The sequence below is a fragment of the Leuresthes tenuis genome, unplaced genomic scaffold, assembly GCF_036924035.1.
Source record: "Leuresthes tenuis unplaced genomic scaffold, fLeuTen1.0.hap1 SCAF_20, whole genome shotgun sequence".
Classification (NCBI taxonomy): Eukaryota; Metazoa; Chordata; class Actinopteri; order Atheriniformes; family Atherinopsidae; genus Leuresthes; species Leuresthes tenuis.
The window spans coordinates 11,348,365-11,366,634 of record NW_027325374.1 but is presented as its reverse complement, the minus strand read 5'-3'; the positions used below and the strand labels follow the sequence as shown (position 1 = coordinate 11,366,634).

At 37.9% G+C, this 18,270-nt stretch overlaps 1 protein-coding gene across 2 annotated transcripts in view; it reads right to left on the bottom strand.

The window, feature by feature from the left end:
- LOC140278237 (zinc finger protein 385D-like) overlaps positions 1-18,270 on the bottom strand; it is a 74,954-nt gene that overhangs the window by 26,206 nt on the left and 30,478 nt on the right. Inside the window, exon 2 of one of the 2 annotated variants that reach the window (XM_072373196.1) lies at positions 11,469-11,747. In XM_072373196.1, coding sequence (XP_072229297.1) covers positions 11,469-11,747 — 279 coding nt within the window. Of the gene's footprint in view, positions 1-3,007; positions 3,357-11,468; positions 11,748-18,270 lie in introns of those variants that run through there. The other variant, XM_072373197.1, reaches the window with a different exon arrangement.

The window sequence follows — 18,270 nt, the reverse complement described above, 5'->3', positions numbered from 1 at the left end:
GGTCATAAAATCACATATTTCACATATTTTATGCTAAAATGAGGCATAGAGGAATACAGTCTTAAGGGATTTTGAGAAATTGTCATGTTTGTAACGTCATATTCGGAGGTATATTAGGATTTAAACTTTTAAGAACTTTAAGAGATTGTTGAAGAATGAGATACTGAACACCTTTAACTTGATGTGTAATACAAAAATAAACTGAGGTCCACAGTATAGGACAGAGTGGCATTTGATGACATTAGCACAAACCAGAGGATAAAACACATTCCACGGTTATAGAAAATATGTATTATATAGAAAATTAAATTCACCCTGTGGTTTTATTCTTATGATGGGGGGTTTTAGCACAATAGCAAACAGAATGTGTTAAAGTGAAGACGCTAGAAGCAGAAAGAAGAGACGATTTGTTGATCTGTTAACCATCATTTTTATTATCAGGCTGACTATTTGTTTTTATTTACTTGAGTAATAAAATAAGTCCATGTTTGCCACTACTAAAAATATTACAGCTGCAGCAAAACTGGAATCTCTGTAATAATCCACCTTAAGCACAAATAGAATGTGTGTGAATTGTTATGAATAAAAGACATGGACATCTCTGAAGGTGATGAATTCAATGTGAGCGCGACTGCTGTGTTGGCAATGATTTCACTGTAGAAACTATAAATAGGAGCGGCAGCTCAGCTGTTGCCAAATGAAACCACAATGAATTGTCGAAAATATATCAGAAAGTAAATGAAATTACCACACAGAACCTCTCTAGATTTAGAAACGATGTCGATCCTGCTGTTGCTTTTTGATGCAGTCTGTTCCATAAAGTGGTCTGTTCATGGTAGATGTGGGCTCTGCACATCTGCACCACTTTTACAACACCATAGGGGGTGCAGTGTCAAGTTTAAATGGGTTTTCAAAAAACAGTATCAAAATAAAATGCACAGATATAGAGACTCTATTGATAGAGATATACGTCAGAAATCAAACTTTTATGATCGACTGTGTAACAATCAGCCCAAGACTTTATAATTCTGATCTTTGCTTGCCAACCCCCTGTTTGTGGGATTATCTTGGAATCAGCCTTTAAAAACCCTTTGAGCAGGCATGTTACACAGAATAGGTTACTTGCCCCACTGACAGACATAACTTACATGAGCATTTATGAAACAACTTTGAAAAGCTTTTCAGCTCTCAAAAATGGCCATAGCATGGCAGGAGGTCAAAGACCTGGTAGATGGTGTGAGCTCCAGGATTTACAAGCAGGAGACATGAGTTTGAGACCACTGTGGGATATCCGTTGTGTTTTTTTGGTCACTTTGTTTTCCTTCCCTTTTTTTTCTTTTACTTTTCCCTTGCTTTTAACTTCTGCTCCTTTCGCTGTTTGGCTAGGTTTAGGCACAACAGTTACTTTGTTTGGTTTAGGAAAAACATCATGTTTGGGATTCGACTTCACTCTTTAACCATTGAAGCTCTCTTTTCAAGTTTGTTTTGGAAATTTGGAGTCGACACATACATTGACATGAAATGTAGCTATAGGCCATGTAACAGTTTGGAGAAAGTCTCATATTTCAAGTCTTGTATATACGTCTGTCTCATGTTGCACTGAACACAGTTGACGTCATACACATAGTGTCACAGCTACATCAAAACGAAGTTCTTGATGACAGATGGGGGAAGATGCAGAATGGCCACCAGGCAAAACGTTACTGTAATCTTCTCTTCAACTGTTTCCCTTTGATCTCTCTAATCTGCCATTTAAAGAGGAAGGCACCCAGAGCTGTTACACAGCCATTTCTTATTATTTTCAGCCACTGTGTTATGGGGCTCTGTAAGCTGCTGAGGTACATCTCAAAATACATATAGACACAAAATCTGCGCATTATGATGATGGTTTGAAAAAACACAACCAATCATCTAAGATCAAAGATCTATGTGTCATCTCTTTATTAATAGTTAAAGCACCACTAATGCTTTGTTTTTTGTTGACTTATGTATCGGCTTTTTCCAAAATCTTTCCAACGATATTCAAACCTGAAGAAATCTGTAATTTTACTCAGTGTAACAGTGAATTTAATTCTCGCCGGGTGTCATGAGGTTTACATTAAATCCTTTAATCCCCCTTATATAAAGAAGCTTATTGAGAAAGAAAAATGAAACAGCATTTTTTTTGACAACGCAGATGTTTTTCATAGACTGCCGTTTTGCAACATCTGGTAGAGAACTAATCTATGTAAATACAGTATCAAAAAATAATCTAGAGAGAAAAGCAGAAAACATTTAAGAGACTATAACCAGCACATTTATGGAAAGTTTGCATGAAAAACGACAATGGACTCACAAAATAACAGCATATTTATCTTCTTTTCATCGTTTCATTCCTTCATCTGAAAATTGTTTCTGCTATATCTACATCTATATAAATATATAGATAAAGGTAAATAAGAGTAGCAAAACTGAATCTTACTACCCAAAATCAACATTTTGCTCCCTACCTAGAAAAAAAACCCAAAACAAATGATTAGCTATACTTATACAGTCTTTATCTTTAAGAGCCTCAAATTATGTGAGCTAATCTGGGCATATTTCCCCAGGGATTTAAAGACATAATTGCCAACAGTCTGCGCAGCGATATCAGCACTGCTCCTGTGTGGCTTTAAAATGACTCGACACATCTGCAAACAACAGTGTTGTATTGGTCTGAACCCCAAACTTGGCTTCATCAAAAGAGGTCAATTAGAAAAACAAACAGGCTGGGGACTGATTTTGGATGCAGAGGAACCAAATGAGGGCAGATGGTGGGCAGGAGACAGAGCCTGCCCTTGAGCAGTGATGTGAAGTCTTTGTTGGAAAACATACACTGAAAGGAGAGCGCTCACATCTATTTAGACAGATGGAGCCACAGAAACATCACATCTCAAGACAAATGAAAACTACTTAAACCTCATATCCGTTTTTTTGCATTCCAACAAAGAAGTAGTGCTGACACATTTTATAAGAGAAGCAGTCTTACCCAGCAGCATCTCCACGTGTTTTATGATTCCTCCTGTGTTTGACTCTCCTGCCAGCTGATCTCCAATCAGACAAGTTGAACAAACCCACGAAAAGTGCCTCCTTAGAAAGAAACCCTTTCCGTCTTATTTCGGTGTATGTCACCCTCCACCCCCCACTTTGATTCTCTGCTTGAGGTGAAATAGCAGTCCTTTCTCGGGTCAATGACACATCTTGGCCGTGATCCAAACTGCGGCAGCGAAATAACGACGCACGTGAGCTTCAATTAAAAGTGTCATGCTCTGCTGATCGCGTTGCCCTTTATGAGACAACGGAGAGAAAGAGCAAGGCGGCTAGAGAAAAATAGAAGCTGAGTGTGTCTGAAGAGCAAGTGTGTATTCTTCTGTGTGTACGAGTATGTAAGGCAGCATGAAGGAGCAAGAGACTGAGCGAGGAAGAGGGGAGAGAAAGAGCCGGCAAAGGACTGGCTGGTAACATGAACATGCCACCTTTCTTCCACTTCCTCTTCTTCGCCAGCATTTCCTATTCAGGGTTCCCACCTGCACGCTCCCTTAAGGACACTCAAGATGCAGTTTCCTTCCTGGCATTACTTGACAACAATAGGCATGTTTTCTAAAAGTACAGCTGTTATTTGCAAGTAGCCTTCACAAGCAGGAGGGTAAAACTTTCAATCTGCATCCGAATGTTATGCTGTGTATGTTGAGGTCACATATTGTTTGTACTTGTATTTGATTGGAATCAATGATTTCAACACTCAAGATTTGCAAAAGTCGCTCATGCTATGCAAAATCAGTATTTTTTCCCCGTACCACTCAAGTGTGACTGTTATAACAAGTATGATTTTAGAGTAGAGTTCAGCTAAAGTAAGCTTGTGTTTAATTTGCCAGGTTTGAGGCTAAGATTGTTTTGGACCAATCAACGTTGTTTACTGACTGTAAACAATGATTATTCCTAAACAGGTTAGTGTGGATCATTACAGTATCTGTTCTCATATCTCTCTTACAGAGAGAAGAGGAACAAGAGATACTGAGGGCTAACATCTTGGTGAAGATGTTTTTGTTCTCTTCTGATTAGCTTCAGCAAGGCTTCGACTTGTACCAGACAATTTCTCCGAGCAGTGATGATCCACGCAATCAATTATTAGCAATGGGTTTTAGCTATAAGCATACATTTGTGATTTTAGCCCTGAATTGCCTTATTATCATAAACATCTAGACTTTAGAGAGACATTGTCGATAATTGGCGCTGTTCAGGGAAAAGAGGATATTGATCTGGTTAATGTGATCCAGCTGCACGGTCATACTGCTGCACCTCCTCACTGTGTGCACGTGGCATTCCTTGTTCACTGGTAGCATTGGCAAAGGGATGAGATCAGTTTCTTTGATCCATATCAAACAGTTACATTGAATAATCAGCCTTCTGAAAAACAGAGAAAAAGTAAGGCTTGGGGGATAAAAGCATGGAGCCATGCAGATGTAGCGTATTTGTGAAACAAAGGCATTTTTGATTTGAATCTTCACTTAAAAAAAGGCTGCGCTCAAAGTAAATCAACACTTACCAAAGTCTAGATGTATGCCAGGCATATTGATAGTGCAGCTCTTTCCCCACTCACAACTAATATAAACAATTTCATAATGCTAATTTTAACACTTCAATATCCTGCTCTACCAATTAGAAAAGTACATTTTTCAGTGACAACTCATTCTTCCATAACACATTTCAACTTCTTTTATGCTGTAATTTTATTCTGCCCTTTAAAGTTCTGTTTATTTCTTTAATGCCTTTTATGTTTTACATTAAGTACTTTGAAATACCTTTTTGTCCTTTTGTATGTAATTCTTTAAACTGCAAATGCAATTTTTTTGTAGACAATAATTGCAATTTTAAAGTGAAACAAAACTGTCTCCTGTAACAGTATCCTTGCTTTATGATTTTCCAAATGTAATGAAATTCTGAATACTTCTTGAAGTTCTATGTTGTAGGCTCACACTGGCCACCTGCACCACCGGCTATGTTTTAAATATCAAACCGTCTTAACAGAGAATTGATTAACCTTTACATTTACTGGTATGTTTTCTTAGTTTCTGTGGAGGAAGAGGTTCAGTGCATCTGAAAACTGTTCTCATTCCAGATGCCCTACAATACATATTTGGAGTGGCAACACAAAGACATGTACTCGCTGCTTGGAAGGGAGAGCATTCAGGGCATTGTTATTCATTCAATAGTCACAAAAATCACTTCAGATAAACACAATTATTCTCACAGTGTCTACCCAGACATCGTAGCCACAAATATCACACACACATGATAGTAATTTTATTACTTCAGGGGACAACACATTTAATAACCTAAAGTCTAACCATAGCCAACACTCAAATTGTCCTTACTTCCTAATTTTATAAATTTATTTAATGAAGACTTTGTTTTTGTTAATATAAGTCATATAAACCGATTTATGCCCCCATAACACAACACACACACACACACACACACGACCATGCATGCAGAGCTTGTGTCTTCACTGTGTGCTCCTTGCTGCCTCCTTGTCCACTTGAATAAGGGTGGTGTGGAAAGACAACACTGACAAATCCTGACAGTTTTACACTTGATTTCAGGCTACTGCATTCAAATGAAAGTGCAGGGAGAGGCCCTCGAGCAGAATGATCTTATGTCGACTGCACACATCATGCTTTCATCTTGTCATGGACCTACTAAAGACTGGCAGTGTATATCTCCATTTATGGACTCTGTGTATGTCTGAAACTCAGGAAAACACAGATTTGGTAAAGATTGTGAGGCATGGACAGGGAGGCAGTAAAAGAACGGTTTCCAAAGCCAAAGTCACATACATTTTTACATAAATTATTTTATGAGCATCTTAACAATCTAAAGATGCTGTAAATATCTAAATACAAACTGCAGTCATCATAACAGGAGTAGCTATATAGAATTAATTTGGAATAAAAGAAAATCAGTTACAATAATGTTGCAGGGAAACCCCAGAGCTCTTCATATTTGTCTTTACTCAAAAATATTCTCTGAGTCTTCAGTTCATGTGACTCTTCTTAGCACACAAAAAGACAGCCAACATTCTTACAAGCACCATGCCAAAGGAAACATTTAATTAGCTCAAACGTGTGACTAAAATCCAGAAACATAACCCTTGGAAATGTTACGATTGCACAGCAAAGACAATACTGGGAATACCGTAAAACAGGGGCTTGTTTTAACACTATCAGGGAATTAGGTGCAGGAGCTTATTTTACTTAATCTGTGTAATTTACTGAAACACTGTGGAACAGTCACTGATGACAGTTCAAGTGACATCTGAAAAATGGCTGCTTTTGATCAGCAGTCTCAGCTGTATGGAATGAGGACAAACAGCAGCAAATTCCAGCTGATTATTGTCCTATTTCAGAGCCCACGCTTGTGACAGCTATTATCTGCATGCATGTTACTGCAGAGAAGCTTCTCCTCTAGCTGCTTCTTTGATACCACATATCTATACTGTATGCAGGTACACAAAAGCATCAAGCCAAGTCAATCTGCAGCAGAGCTCTATTTGAGGTTTTCCATTAGGAAAAGAAAGGTTTTGCTTGAAGTAGATAAAAAGCTTCATTTCCCCTCTTTGTGGGTAAATTGTTATAAACGTGGAGGAAATGTTATAAGCCACTTCTTTGAAAGACATTATTTCTCAGAATGGATTCAGAGTGTGTGTTTGAACAATCATACAATCTTAAAAATCTACATCTACGAAGACTGAAAATCTATGTTCAGTCAGCTGACTGTGATACTTGAAGCTGTAAATGTTGGGAATATGTGTGTGTGTGCATCAGTGCATATTAGTGCACTGATGCACGTTCGGTAATCCGTGGACAAGACCAGATGCAACATGTGCATATGTATCAATTTCAAAGTGGGAGGGATGTTTGTGCACTTCACGGTTTAAAGCCTGATGTGATGTGTGTCTCATATGATGTCATTGCTTTCAAGAACTGAGGATTTCATTTCATTTTTCAGATGACGAGCAATGATTTAGAATGAAATCCAAATCTGACGTCATTCAGTTCAGACAGATTAAGTGATAGAGAAATGTCAAGTGACCAGTGTGCTCATTTGGATATGAGGCAGACATTACATCGCGGACAGATTAAGATAAAGGGAGCATGTCTGAAAGGGGCTTATATCTTAACATTTCTTCTTTTTCCCTGCACTTTTACAAACACACACACACTACTAAAAAACTGAAAAACCATGACCCTGAATTGAAATGACTCCAGTCCTGTCCTGCAGTTTGAGTGTAGGCAGCAGAAAGCGATTCGCTCTGTTCCCTTTTCAAAAGGCCCCCAGTGAGAACCAGCCTATTAAAATCTCCTTTTCATTTGAACAATCACTTCATGAAGCTAAATAAAGGCAAAGCTAGTTCAGCTGTGGGAAGGGAATGGAGGGAACAAGTATTATTAGGTTGGTTTCATTGCTGCACAGTTGAATTATACCAACAGTTGCTTTAATTGACTTGGCTCATCCTCATTTTATCCCTTCTTCTGTAATATAAGCAACCGGGAATATGGCCTCCTGACAAAAGTATGTGTGAAACATCACGTAAAATCTGCCGTTTGTGTCTAGATTTGTGTGTCACCTATGTGGCCTGGATGGTAGAAGCAGTAAGGAGATTTTCTGTGGCTTAGATGTGAAACTTAACAGATAAAAGCCGCCAATACACAAAACTCCCTTTAAAATCAGTCAGATTTGGTCATTGTACATTTGCAGATGTGTACACACAGTGAATAAACACATATTTGGGATTTATTACAATTTATACATTCAATCTGCAGAAATGTCACAATGTTTTTAGACAGAAAAATTAAGCATGTAAATTTTCTACCCTGCAGAATGAATATACAAAAAACAGCTATATAAATAATAATGCTTATATAATTACCATTTGAAGATATTTTCAAGAAGCAAAAAAGAAAAAATAGCAATTCCAGTAGTACTGTTAACAGTTATATTGATCATTTTCATGTTTTCTGCTGGAATATATTCCTTAAATATAAAGTAGCTGTATGCCTCTGATCATTAATTGATTACTTTAGGTTTTTTATTAGAGTAAATTACATTTTCATATTATTTACTGATAGTTTGTTGACCAAACAATATCACTTTCTTAAGAAATATGTTAAGAGATTATTCAGCAATTATTCTGCAAGTTACAGGTTATTTTCCTTTTTGCAGTCGACACACATTTTTGCACAAAGTATACCATTCCACTGATTATTTTAGGCCAGACAGTTTTTTTAAGGATGAGTACAAGTTATTTCTGGAAAGTTTACATCATAGATAACACTCACTGTTGCACAGAAAACAATGCTTTTGCATTTCAAATACACTTACTTTGCAGCTTTAAGGAAAATTATCTCAATCTGCAGCAGAATTTAAAAAAACTTTAAATGCACGCACTGAGAAAAAAAAGAAAGGAAGAAATCTTTGTGAATTCCTTGGAGCAATAATAGGAATAATTATTTCTTAAACAAATTGTTTAGATGTTGCAAACAAACAGAACAAAATGTTGTAAAAACAAGCAGAGGTATACACGGCTCAGTCAGGTCTACCTCCACTGATTTTTTATGTGATCTATTATGTGCTCTATCAAGCGGTTGAGCGAGACAAAGAATAACTGGAAACACACACACAAATGACACTACTTTCCGTCAAATGATTAATCGATTCATGGTTTCGGCTGTAATATGAACCCTTTACACTTTCTAACTATAATTGTAAGTTAAATAAACCATGTTTCATATTGAAATATTTGGATTTCATAGAAGAAAAAGCAAAACGTCCAGTATTATTACCTCAGTAAGCTTCTTATCCTGCAAGTTTAAAACTTTGTACAGGGACAAGTACAAAACCATATAAACAATCTGCAACAAGTGCATGCATCTAATCTACAAACATCTGGGTGTATCAAGTGTGTTAAAGATAATACAGTGATTACTGATTAGTTAGTACAATGCACCAAGACTTCATTAGATCAGACGGTAGTAGATTACTACGGGTCTAATATAGTAGTGAATGAGTGAACAAAAGGGTGACTTTGGGTAGAGCCCTTGTCTATTCTCCCTCCCTCTCTTGAAGACTGTTCTCCACCCAAATATTAAAATATTTGTCCCCATGGATCGTTTGTTCATGCTGGCCAAAACTACCTGCGTGAACAAAAGAAAACAGGTTGTGGATGTGGAAATCATTGTTTCCTCTTTTCTTCACCTGTTATAGGTAGTTCGCTGTGCACAGTGGTATCTGTTAAAAGATGGACAGTCAGCGACTGACACAGATTTCTATAGAAGCTAACTGAAACTCACATTAAGGTGACTGTTTCTCAGTGAATCAAGAAGAAAATCATTGATTAGGATACTAAAATGTAAAAAATACACAAAGTAGACAGCTAGAGCCTAAGCCTGAAAAATAAGAAATGTGTGCACACACACACAGACATTAGTCTCTCCTTGGAATGGCTCAGTCTAACACTTAAGTGTGAATGATGATCTGCAAAGGCTATTATCCGACACCAAAAAGGGCAATAAGATTCTGGTGATGAAAAAATAAGGTTCAAATCAAGGAGAAATTAAAGAATGGATACAGAATTAATTCAATCTGATGTGCTGTATTAGTCTGGAACAGTAACATATCTGAGGCCAGCCAGCCTTGATAGACAGTCTCATAAATCAACATGAAAAAGGCGTCATTTTATTGGCTGGTCGTTCATTAGAGGCTTGATTGATCAAGCTGGTCAGCCGGCAGAGTGACACAGGTGGTGGTGAGTGAAATTGATTAATGGCCCTTCAACAAAACAGGTGTACAGAAAGTACTTGGAAATGCTGAAAACTCCTCTGGAATAGTAAATACATTATTTCTGTATATCTGGAATATGAAAATGCCTCACTGAGGCTGGCAGATGTGTGTATCTACGGTGTGATATTTTATACCTCTACTAAATGTTTATCCTTTTTTGGCAAAAACAGCAAAACGTCCATAGAAAGCTGGTATTTGCAGAACATACAGAGAGACTACTGCGGATTAAAAAAAAACTGAATAAAAGCTTTTCTGAGAAGTAATAAAATGACGAATCTTAATTTCTTCTCTATATGTTGCAAATAGCAAATATTCAGCAGAAAAGATCTAAAAATCCTTCCTAGTTTTGCTTGTGCACCCACACTTATGTTTTTGCAGTTACCGAGCAAACAAGTCTTGACATCAAACTCTGACACCAAGATAAGACTCGGAGACAAAGCAGTGCACTTTTCTACCACATAAACAAACTGTGTATGCGAGGTGAATTGATTGAAATGCTGCAGCTGACAAAATGAGAGAACCACTGACAACACAAACAGCCCTGCAGTAAATATCAATTTGTGGAAGTTCATAACGTTTTTGCTCAGAGTGGCGCCTTGTTGATTAAACCCTGGTCATTTTGATGCAGTTTGAAGTGCTGCTGAGCAAATAGAAGTTATGAGATTTTCAGTCAGTGTTGGCAAAAGTCAACATGTTGTTCCCCTCTAGTAATAAGTGCTGCCATTTTCAGCTGCTTTTTCACATAAATGTTTAATGCCTGAGGTATGTGGAATAGGCATTTCAACCAGCTGCTGGACAAATGAAGGTAATTAGTGCTCCTGTTTAAGAGCTCTGGTATTATGTTTGATGTCTCACTAAAACACTCAAATTTAACAGATCTATCATTTATCAGTTACGCTTGTGCCATTTATGCTATGACTGATAAAAAATGTTTTGGTAAAAGTCCATTAATGGAGAGACTAATGTGGGCAGGTGTCTTAATTGTGCTTACATATCAGCTTAAAATGATGGTGATTTTTAAATCCAATAATTGATATTCATGTCAGCGTGACTTATTTTTTAAGAACATTGTTTAAAAACATTGAAAAAGTACAGCTGTGATGAGGTTAGAGTTTATCATTTGGTATCTCCAAAAGATTTAGACTCAAATGCTGTTCATCAGAAAACAATCAAACCAGCCACTCATTTCTTTTACAACTTCTTTCATATAACTGAGTTTAGCTAAACATGTGACAAAACTTTCTGTCAACCTAGTAGGACTTAATGCAGAGAGAGCAACCTTTATGAGGCAGGAGAAATCAAACAAATAAGCAGGAAGAGAAACAAGAAAAAAAGCAAGCCATGCGCATCCGTAAACTCTAATAACAACCGAAATTATGATAAATTCATCCACAGACAGAAAAATATTCAGTTTATCAGCTGCAAACTTTGTGTCTACTCATGACGGAAAGCGTTAGAAAGCACCTTACATTTAGAGACAACCATATTGAGTGGACAACGGCTTACTTTTACAACAGAACGTCACTGATAACCTATACTGTACAAAACAAGCGCAGATGATTGACATAAGCAAGAAGAATATAAGATGACAAAAGCTTGTTTATCCCCACCTGCACCGACAGCCTTTGCCAGTCGGCGTAGCCTCCTCTGGTGTGTCTTCCCTCTATAGTGGATCTGTGCCTGGGCGTTTGAGTTCAGCTGTATGTTGCACACTTGACACATTGTGGCACTGCCGCCACCCTGCCGGCGCTCCCGCCTGGCCTTGAATCCTACCCTAAGCCCCCTCCTGATTCCATCTTCCTCATCCTCTTCCTCCTCATCCTGTCCCTCCTGACTTTTTGGAGGGAGGCTGCGGTCCATCCACTCTATTTTCTTTGGATGCTTCATATCTGGCAAAAAAAAAAAAAAAAAAAATTTAAGAATATTAATCAAAAGTCATAGAAAATAGAAGCAATGTTCTTCATATGAAATCAGGTCTAAACACATGCATGTTGCTGAAGCCTCCACAGGGGGGCAACAGAGCAGCATGACTTATTTTGAGGAAATAAGTCTTTTTATCAGCCAAATGGCAATTTGAGATTTTACAGTCTCTGATTTATCTACATCCTTTGACCAGAGTGTGAGTTTACACAAACGTGTCAATGTCCCGATGCCTGTGTTTAAAATATCTGACAGCCCATTAAAGGGCTGTACATAAGTATCTTGTTCCAACATGTCTGTATTTATCAGATAATAAAAGCTGATTCCCTGGGATACAAAAAGTGACATGTTTCTTTGTGAGAGCATGCAGCCTCAGTACCTGTAATGGCTGAGCAATTATGACACACTGACAGCATAAATCATGCTGCAACTAAACGCAAGCTGTGCTGTGAATGTAGAAATGTCACCCAAAATCTGACTGGATTCTTTGTTTTGTTTCTCTTCATATGATAATGGCATCAATTAAGTCCTCGTGGTGCTTGACAATTTATCCCCCGCCTTACTTGGAACATACCCCACCCTTCCCCCCAACCTCACCCAACCAGGAACCGTCACTGGAAAAATGTTAGCTGCTCTAAAAATTCAACATGGCAAGATGAATGCGGAATGGAAATGCGTTCACTGGAATTCATCAGCCTCCAGCCCAGCAATATGGACTTCAAAGCCGCACCCCATCACCACAATTATCTGAATGAAAGCATCACAGTCTGGTAGGTGGGAACATGAGCAAACTGAAATAAGTAGGGTCTCCGCACATGACTGAAAGAGATAAAGGTTTGAATAATAATTAACAACGCTCATCACAGGTTCTGAAAGCCCAGCACAGACTGATACCAAAGCAATAGGGCACACATGTGATGGCACATAAGTTTGACCCAGAGAATGTGTAAAAGTGCTTAATTTATTTAGAAAATTTAACTTTCCCATCTTTGAGACATGTTTTTACAGAACTACTGTCATTTTAAGCAGCAGGGTTTAATATGAAAGATTATATTATCTAGTAACATAATGGGAAAATAATCCCAAAAGTGCAAAAACATCTGCTCTTGCTAGTCAATCTTTGCTGGCAGGGACAATTACATTGAAAACAAAGTAAACCTAAAACACCAAATTTATTCTATTGGTCTTGTCCACTTGTATGCAGAAATGTCTAAAAACTCTGGATTTCTATTCATTTTGGCCTTTCATCTTCCTGAAAAAGCAATATTGTAAATAAACATTGTTAGGGTGAGATTAATGTTCAAAGGTTAGGTGTTAAAAAATACTCGTGAGGAGTTAGAAAACTAACCATACATTGATTGTGGTTCTCGTCACAAAACCACTGCCAACCAAAACATTGTCATCTTACAAGTTTTAAACCTGAACTGTGACACTCCTCCATAATGGATGTGTGAAAAAGATTCATGTTTCTTAATTTACGTTTAAATTAGGCTGTTTATTTCATTACAAGGCAACTGTGCTCCAAAAGAATTTAATCTTACAATCAAGTAAATAACTCATTTGAAAAAAAAACAAAAAAACACCTTGTACCACAGGAATAACCTGTATCTAAAATGTGTGTTTAATTATGTTTAGTTGCACTAATTCAATTTATCAGAGAGCCAATATATAAAATAAAGCGTTTCTAATTTCAATCAAATTCAGATGCAGAAATTATAAATTTATATTGGAAAAGTCAAGATTTTCTCCCCTGCTCAGAACCAAAACTTGGATTAAATATTCTAGATATTTAACTGACGAGCATTATTTTGGATTTCTGGAAACACGGAGGATGATCTCTCTGTCCTGTTTGGGCCTCACAGCTTGTAAAGCAATCCATTCATTCATTCATTCATTCATTCGTTCATCCATCCATCCATCCATCCATTTTCTATATCCGCTTAATTCGTCGGTTGGGTCTTGGGGGGGCTGGAGCCTATCCCAGAGGTCATCAGGTGAGAGGCGGGACAGACCTGGACAGGTTGCCAGTCTATCACAGAGCGCTAGTACAGCCAATTCAACAAAAAGATCTGCAGCGTGATCCATTAAAATGGATTTTAATGTCTGATTTTAAATGGTATTATCAAGAAAAATGTCCAATTTAAGTATCCATGGGCATTAACGTCTATCATTACATCATTTATATTTCACAGTGTGAAAGTTATTTGGCAGAAAATGATGGATATTTCATCTATGAATAGAACTGCATTAGTGCTATAAGGTACACTTTAATCATACTGTTTTTAGGTAATCATGTAATCAATGTTTTTTTATTTGGGACCTCTCAATGTGCACAACAAAAAGACATGCATGTGAACATGTAACAGGTAACAGTCACCGAGATTCCTATTGATCAAAAAGGCTGAATGAGTATGTTTTTTTAGGCTGCTGTTTTTAAAGTAGTGCCTGATTTTCATTCAAAGTCAAGCATTGTTCAGATGTTTGTTTGTAACCCTCCAGCCCACTGGAGCCACTCACTCATCTTTATGCGGTCAGCTGGAGTTGGCACCAGCAGCACCATTAAAGAGCAACTTTTAACAGGTTGCCTGCCGGCCAGCAGCTGCTGTTTCCTCCTGGCGTACCAGTCATTGCTGCTCTGCCTGTCTGGCAACAGACCAGTTCTCTGTGGACAACATGGATGAAGTGAGCGATGCTCCACAGAACAAGCTGTGGCAGCTTGTTCTGCTGTTTTTTTCCACTGTAATACATTGGCTTCTAGTGATGGCAGAAGAGCCCTTCAAGTAATTATTCACAAAACATCCTTAAAATTGTCCATTTAGAGTGATGTTCTAACAGTCATGATGCATGCCAACGTCTATAAGTTCTCGTGAAAATCTGGTCTCTGATCAAACTGTGGTTGTAAAGATAAAACATTTAGAGTACGTTACTACAGTTTTTACAAAAACATCAGCTAAATGGTAAAAGCAATTCATCCATTTTTCTGTACAAGCTACAACATACTACCAGTTTAACTCAGATTTATTACATAACAGATTAGAATAGTGTATAAAACCAGCTGTAGAAATGATACAAGGTATAGTATGGAAATCCCACTATTACTAAAGAGAACACTGAGAAGAATAGGCAGTAACTGTGAGCCAATTACAACTGCAAGTGCACTTCCATGATAAAGCTGTGAGGAAGGCAAAAACGTCATTGTGCTGTTCCTCCACTGATTAATGTTTAGTGTCATGGTAAATATTTCTCCGAGGCAGGCGTTAAACTGCTCAGAAATATCAGTGTTGGGTTTTCATCTACATACAAAACAATTATAAATGGCAATTTAAACTGGCTCTGAACATAGATCATGAGCTTTGCTTCAGTTCAATTCAAAGTTTTTTGTTTTTTTTTTCAATTTAGCACTCGAGGATGGGCTGTGAATCAAAATTGTTTGAAAACAGTCTTGATTTCTTGGTGTAATGCAGCGTGAGCTACTTACTCGTCGTTGTGTCCATGCGCAAAACATTTGCTCTGTCTATGGATCCTGTGCAAACGAACAGCTGGATCTCTGTGTGTCATGGCACTCTGAGAGGGGCTAAAGCATCAGAGAACTTTTATCTCGGAACACAGTATCTGTTGTCCTCTTAATAGTCAAGATATCTGGCTCCAGGAACTCTTTAAATAACAAGCACTCATCAGCCTGTCTGCTTGTCAGTTGGTCTGTGATGAAGTAAGCCAAAAGCAGAGCCAACTTCATAAAGCACAGGTTGTGTCGCTCTCTGTCAAAATAGAGTTGGAATTGTGCACAAATGAGCATGATACAAGGTACAGGCAGAACTGAGTCCCTCATTCAATATAATGTTATAAAATTACTCAACAATTTGCCGCCGTTTTTGTTAGACCCCAAATTGCCCTTAGGAAAATAAACTATATACACATGGTATACCAGGAAGTTAATCTGAGTTCTTTTCGTAAACTAGAAAATAAATTTATACAAACTTACATCACATTTTTAGTTGATCTATTTACTGGTTTGGGAAGAAAACCATAACATTTTTGCTCAGCCTGGAGTAATTTGCAAAATGATGTTGATACCTTCTGTATATGACACAACATTGCCAATGATTCTCTAACTTCTTTAAATTTTCTTTAAGTGCCTAACACTGTCTTCGAGGCTAGTTTCCATTTAGGCATGACTCAAGCAGAAGAAAACACAAGCAAGTAATTATCAATACAGTCTTACTTTTTAGCGGAAATGATCGCATCACAAGGGAAAGTCTTGAGAAAAGTCTAGGTTATGTTAGTGGGTTTGCAGCGTGGGACCCCAATGCGTCAGAATCTGGGATGGGAAGATGTATGAATTGTGTGGGAGGGATTAGCAGTTCGATGTGGGAAGAATTAACTGCCAGATACAAGGTGTTACGTATGGCTATTCTTTTCCCACTTACAGTGACAGTAAAGGTCAGACTACTTATATATATATATATATATTTATTAACACCACTTTGCTCACAGCAGCAGCAACAAACGTAAGATCCTAAGATCTGTGTTTGGTTTTGTTTGTCAACCCAAATAAAGTCAAACACTGAGTGATACATAAATATTACATACATAAAGCACAGAACAATACATGTTCTGCTATCTGGCTGCTATCTCTTCCAACATACATGTCACACATCTCCCAGAATTTTTGCTCTCTTCCATGGCTGTTCCTGACAAAACCTTAATTTGTGCTGACATCATATGGCGGGAAAGTACATTACAGGTTGCTTTAAGTTGGTTTGAGACTCATAAAACACTGGTGTTTAAGTTACAAATGAGATTCTTGGATACACTGCTGGAAAATAACTTTAAGGCTAAATTCAGTATAATACCACTCTGTTGTTGTTGGACCGAACGGTAAGTTAGCATAAAACACAGGTGAAAATGCTCCAAGCAGTGAAACCCCGGTTGGCTTGGGGCCGTTTTATCTCAAACAATAGCTGCATTGGACAATCTTCATAATTACAACACATGATATAAACACTACAATAAACTATTACAAGTAGACACGTGTTTGCAAGGCACCAACGAAGAGCAAATGCGTGTCAGCCCTAAACCATGCGCCGCATGCTTTTCCTTTGTTCTGTTCCCCTTGTTCTCCGTCTCTTGCTAAAGTTTCTGTCAAATGATGGCATAAAACTTTATTAAACTTGTTTGAATTGTAAAAAAAGATGTTCAAAATATTCAACACAATACTATAGCAGATCTGAATAGTGTTGAACAAATCCATCGTGTCACTAGTCAATCAAGACGACAGACATAAAATATAGTCCAGCCGCCTGTATCCCTTTGTGTGACACTCATCTTCTTTATGGTGGGAGACAGCTGCATGGAAATGACCTGTCAACTACACACTTCTCTATCAAGGAACTCACTCCAATGTGATATTGCCCACATGGGTGCCTACATCAATGAGGAATCATTCTTTTTTTTGTTCTTTGACATATGCATGGCTTTATGTTTGGATAATCCACTGCAATACACAATGTCAGTGTTCTTTCAGTTCTTTACTTTTACATGATCAAAATAGTTTGTAATCTTTTAAGTTTGAATCCTAATTTAAGTCTGGCACCCTGCCCTGGTTTGAACTACTATTGTTGACTGGCTTTACTGCTAATGATTTATCAGTGCTTTCTAAAGCTAGCTATGTGTTGTGGGAGTCTGAACAGAGACTAACAGCTACAGCAGCAGTCGCACACAGTCCAGCCAGGTGAATACTGAGCTGACAGGTTGCTATAAAACTGCCAACCCATTCGGCTTGTTTCCCTCAAGCTGCTCTCACCATCTGTATGATGTGCCGCCTGCCTAGAGTTGCTGTTTCACGGCAGGGGTGAACTCGTTTATCGCTAAGCTTTGACAAATGAGGGCTTCAAACAAAAAGGCTTTGGCAGAGAAAAGTGCAAGGTTGGAAAAATGCACTTTCAAGAGAGAATGGTTCTTCTCAGAACACACAAATTCAGCTCTGAATCTTTAGTAAAATAAGTCGCTGCCTTGCAGATATTGGAAATGCCTTTTACTTCAACTTCAAATTTGCAAACACTCAACACATTCTCATGACAGATCATTAAAAAAAAATGTACGTTGCTCCATGTAGCTCAGCTCCCAACTGCAACACAGCTCTGCTAATGCTACTGGTGACACTCCACTGCTGTTGAGGTGACACTCACAACAAAATGATTTTTATAGCTGTGACTCTCTGAAACAGGACAAAAACTCCATATCTGGGGGAAGGTCTGGTTGGAAGGTGGTGTTACACCACTAACCCCCAGTGAGTGTTTGCTAGTTTAAATTTAGTCCTGTATGATATTTTCCAAAGTCTTCACTTCTCAGCTCTCTAATGGTTACGGTTAGAAGTTAAAAGTACATGGTACAGAGAAGTAGCTTCAGCTACAGGTTAAACAAACAAAAGAAAAACAATCTCTTTGCTGAAGGTTTGAACTAATATGTTTAGCACTGTAGGATTCCCTTGAA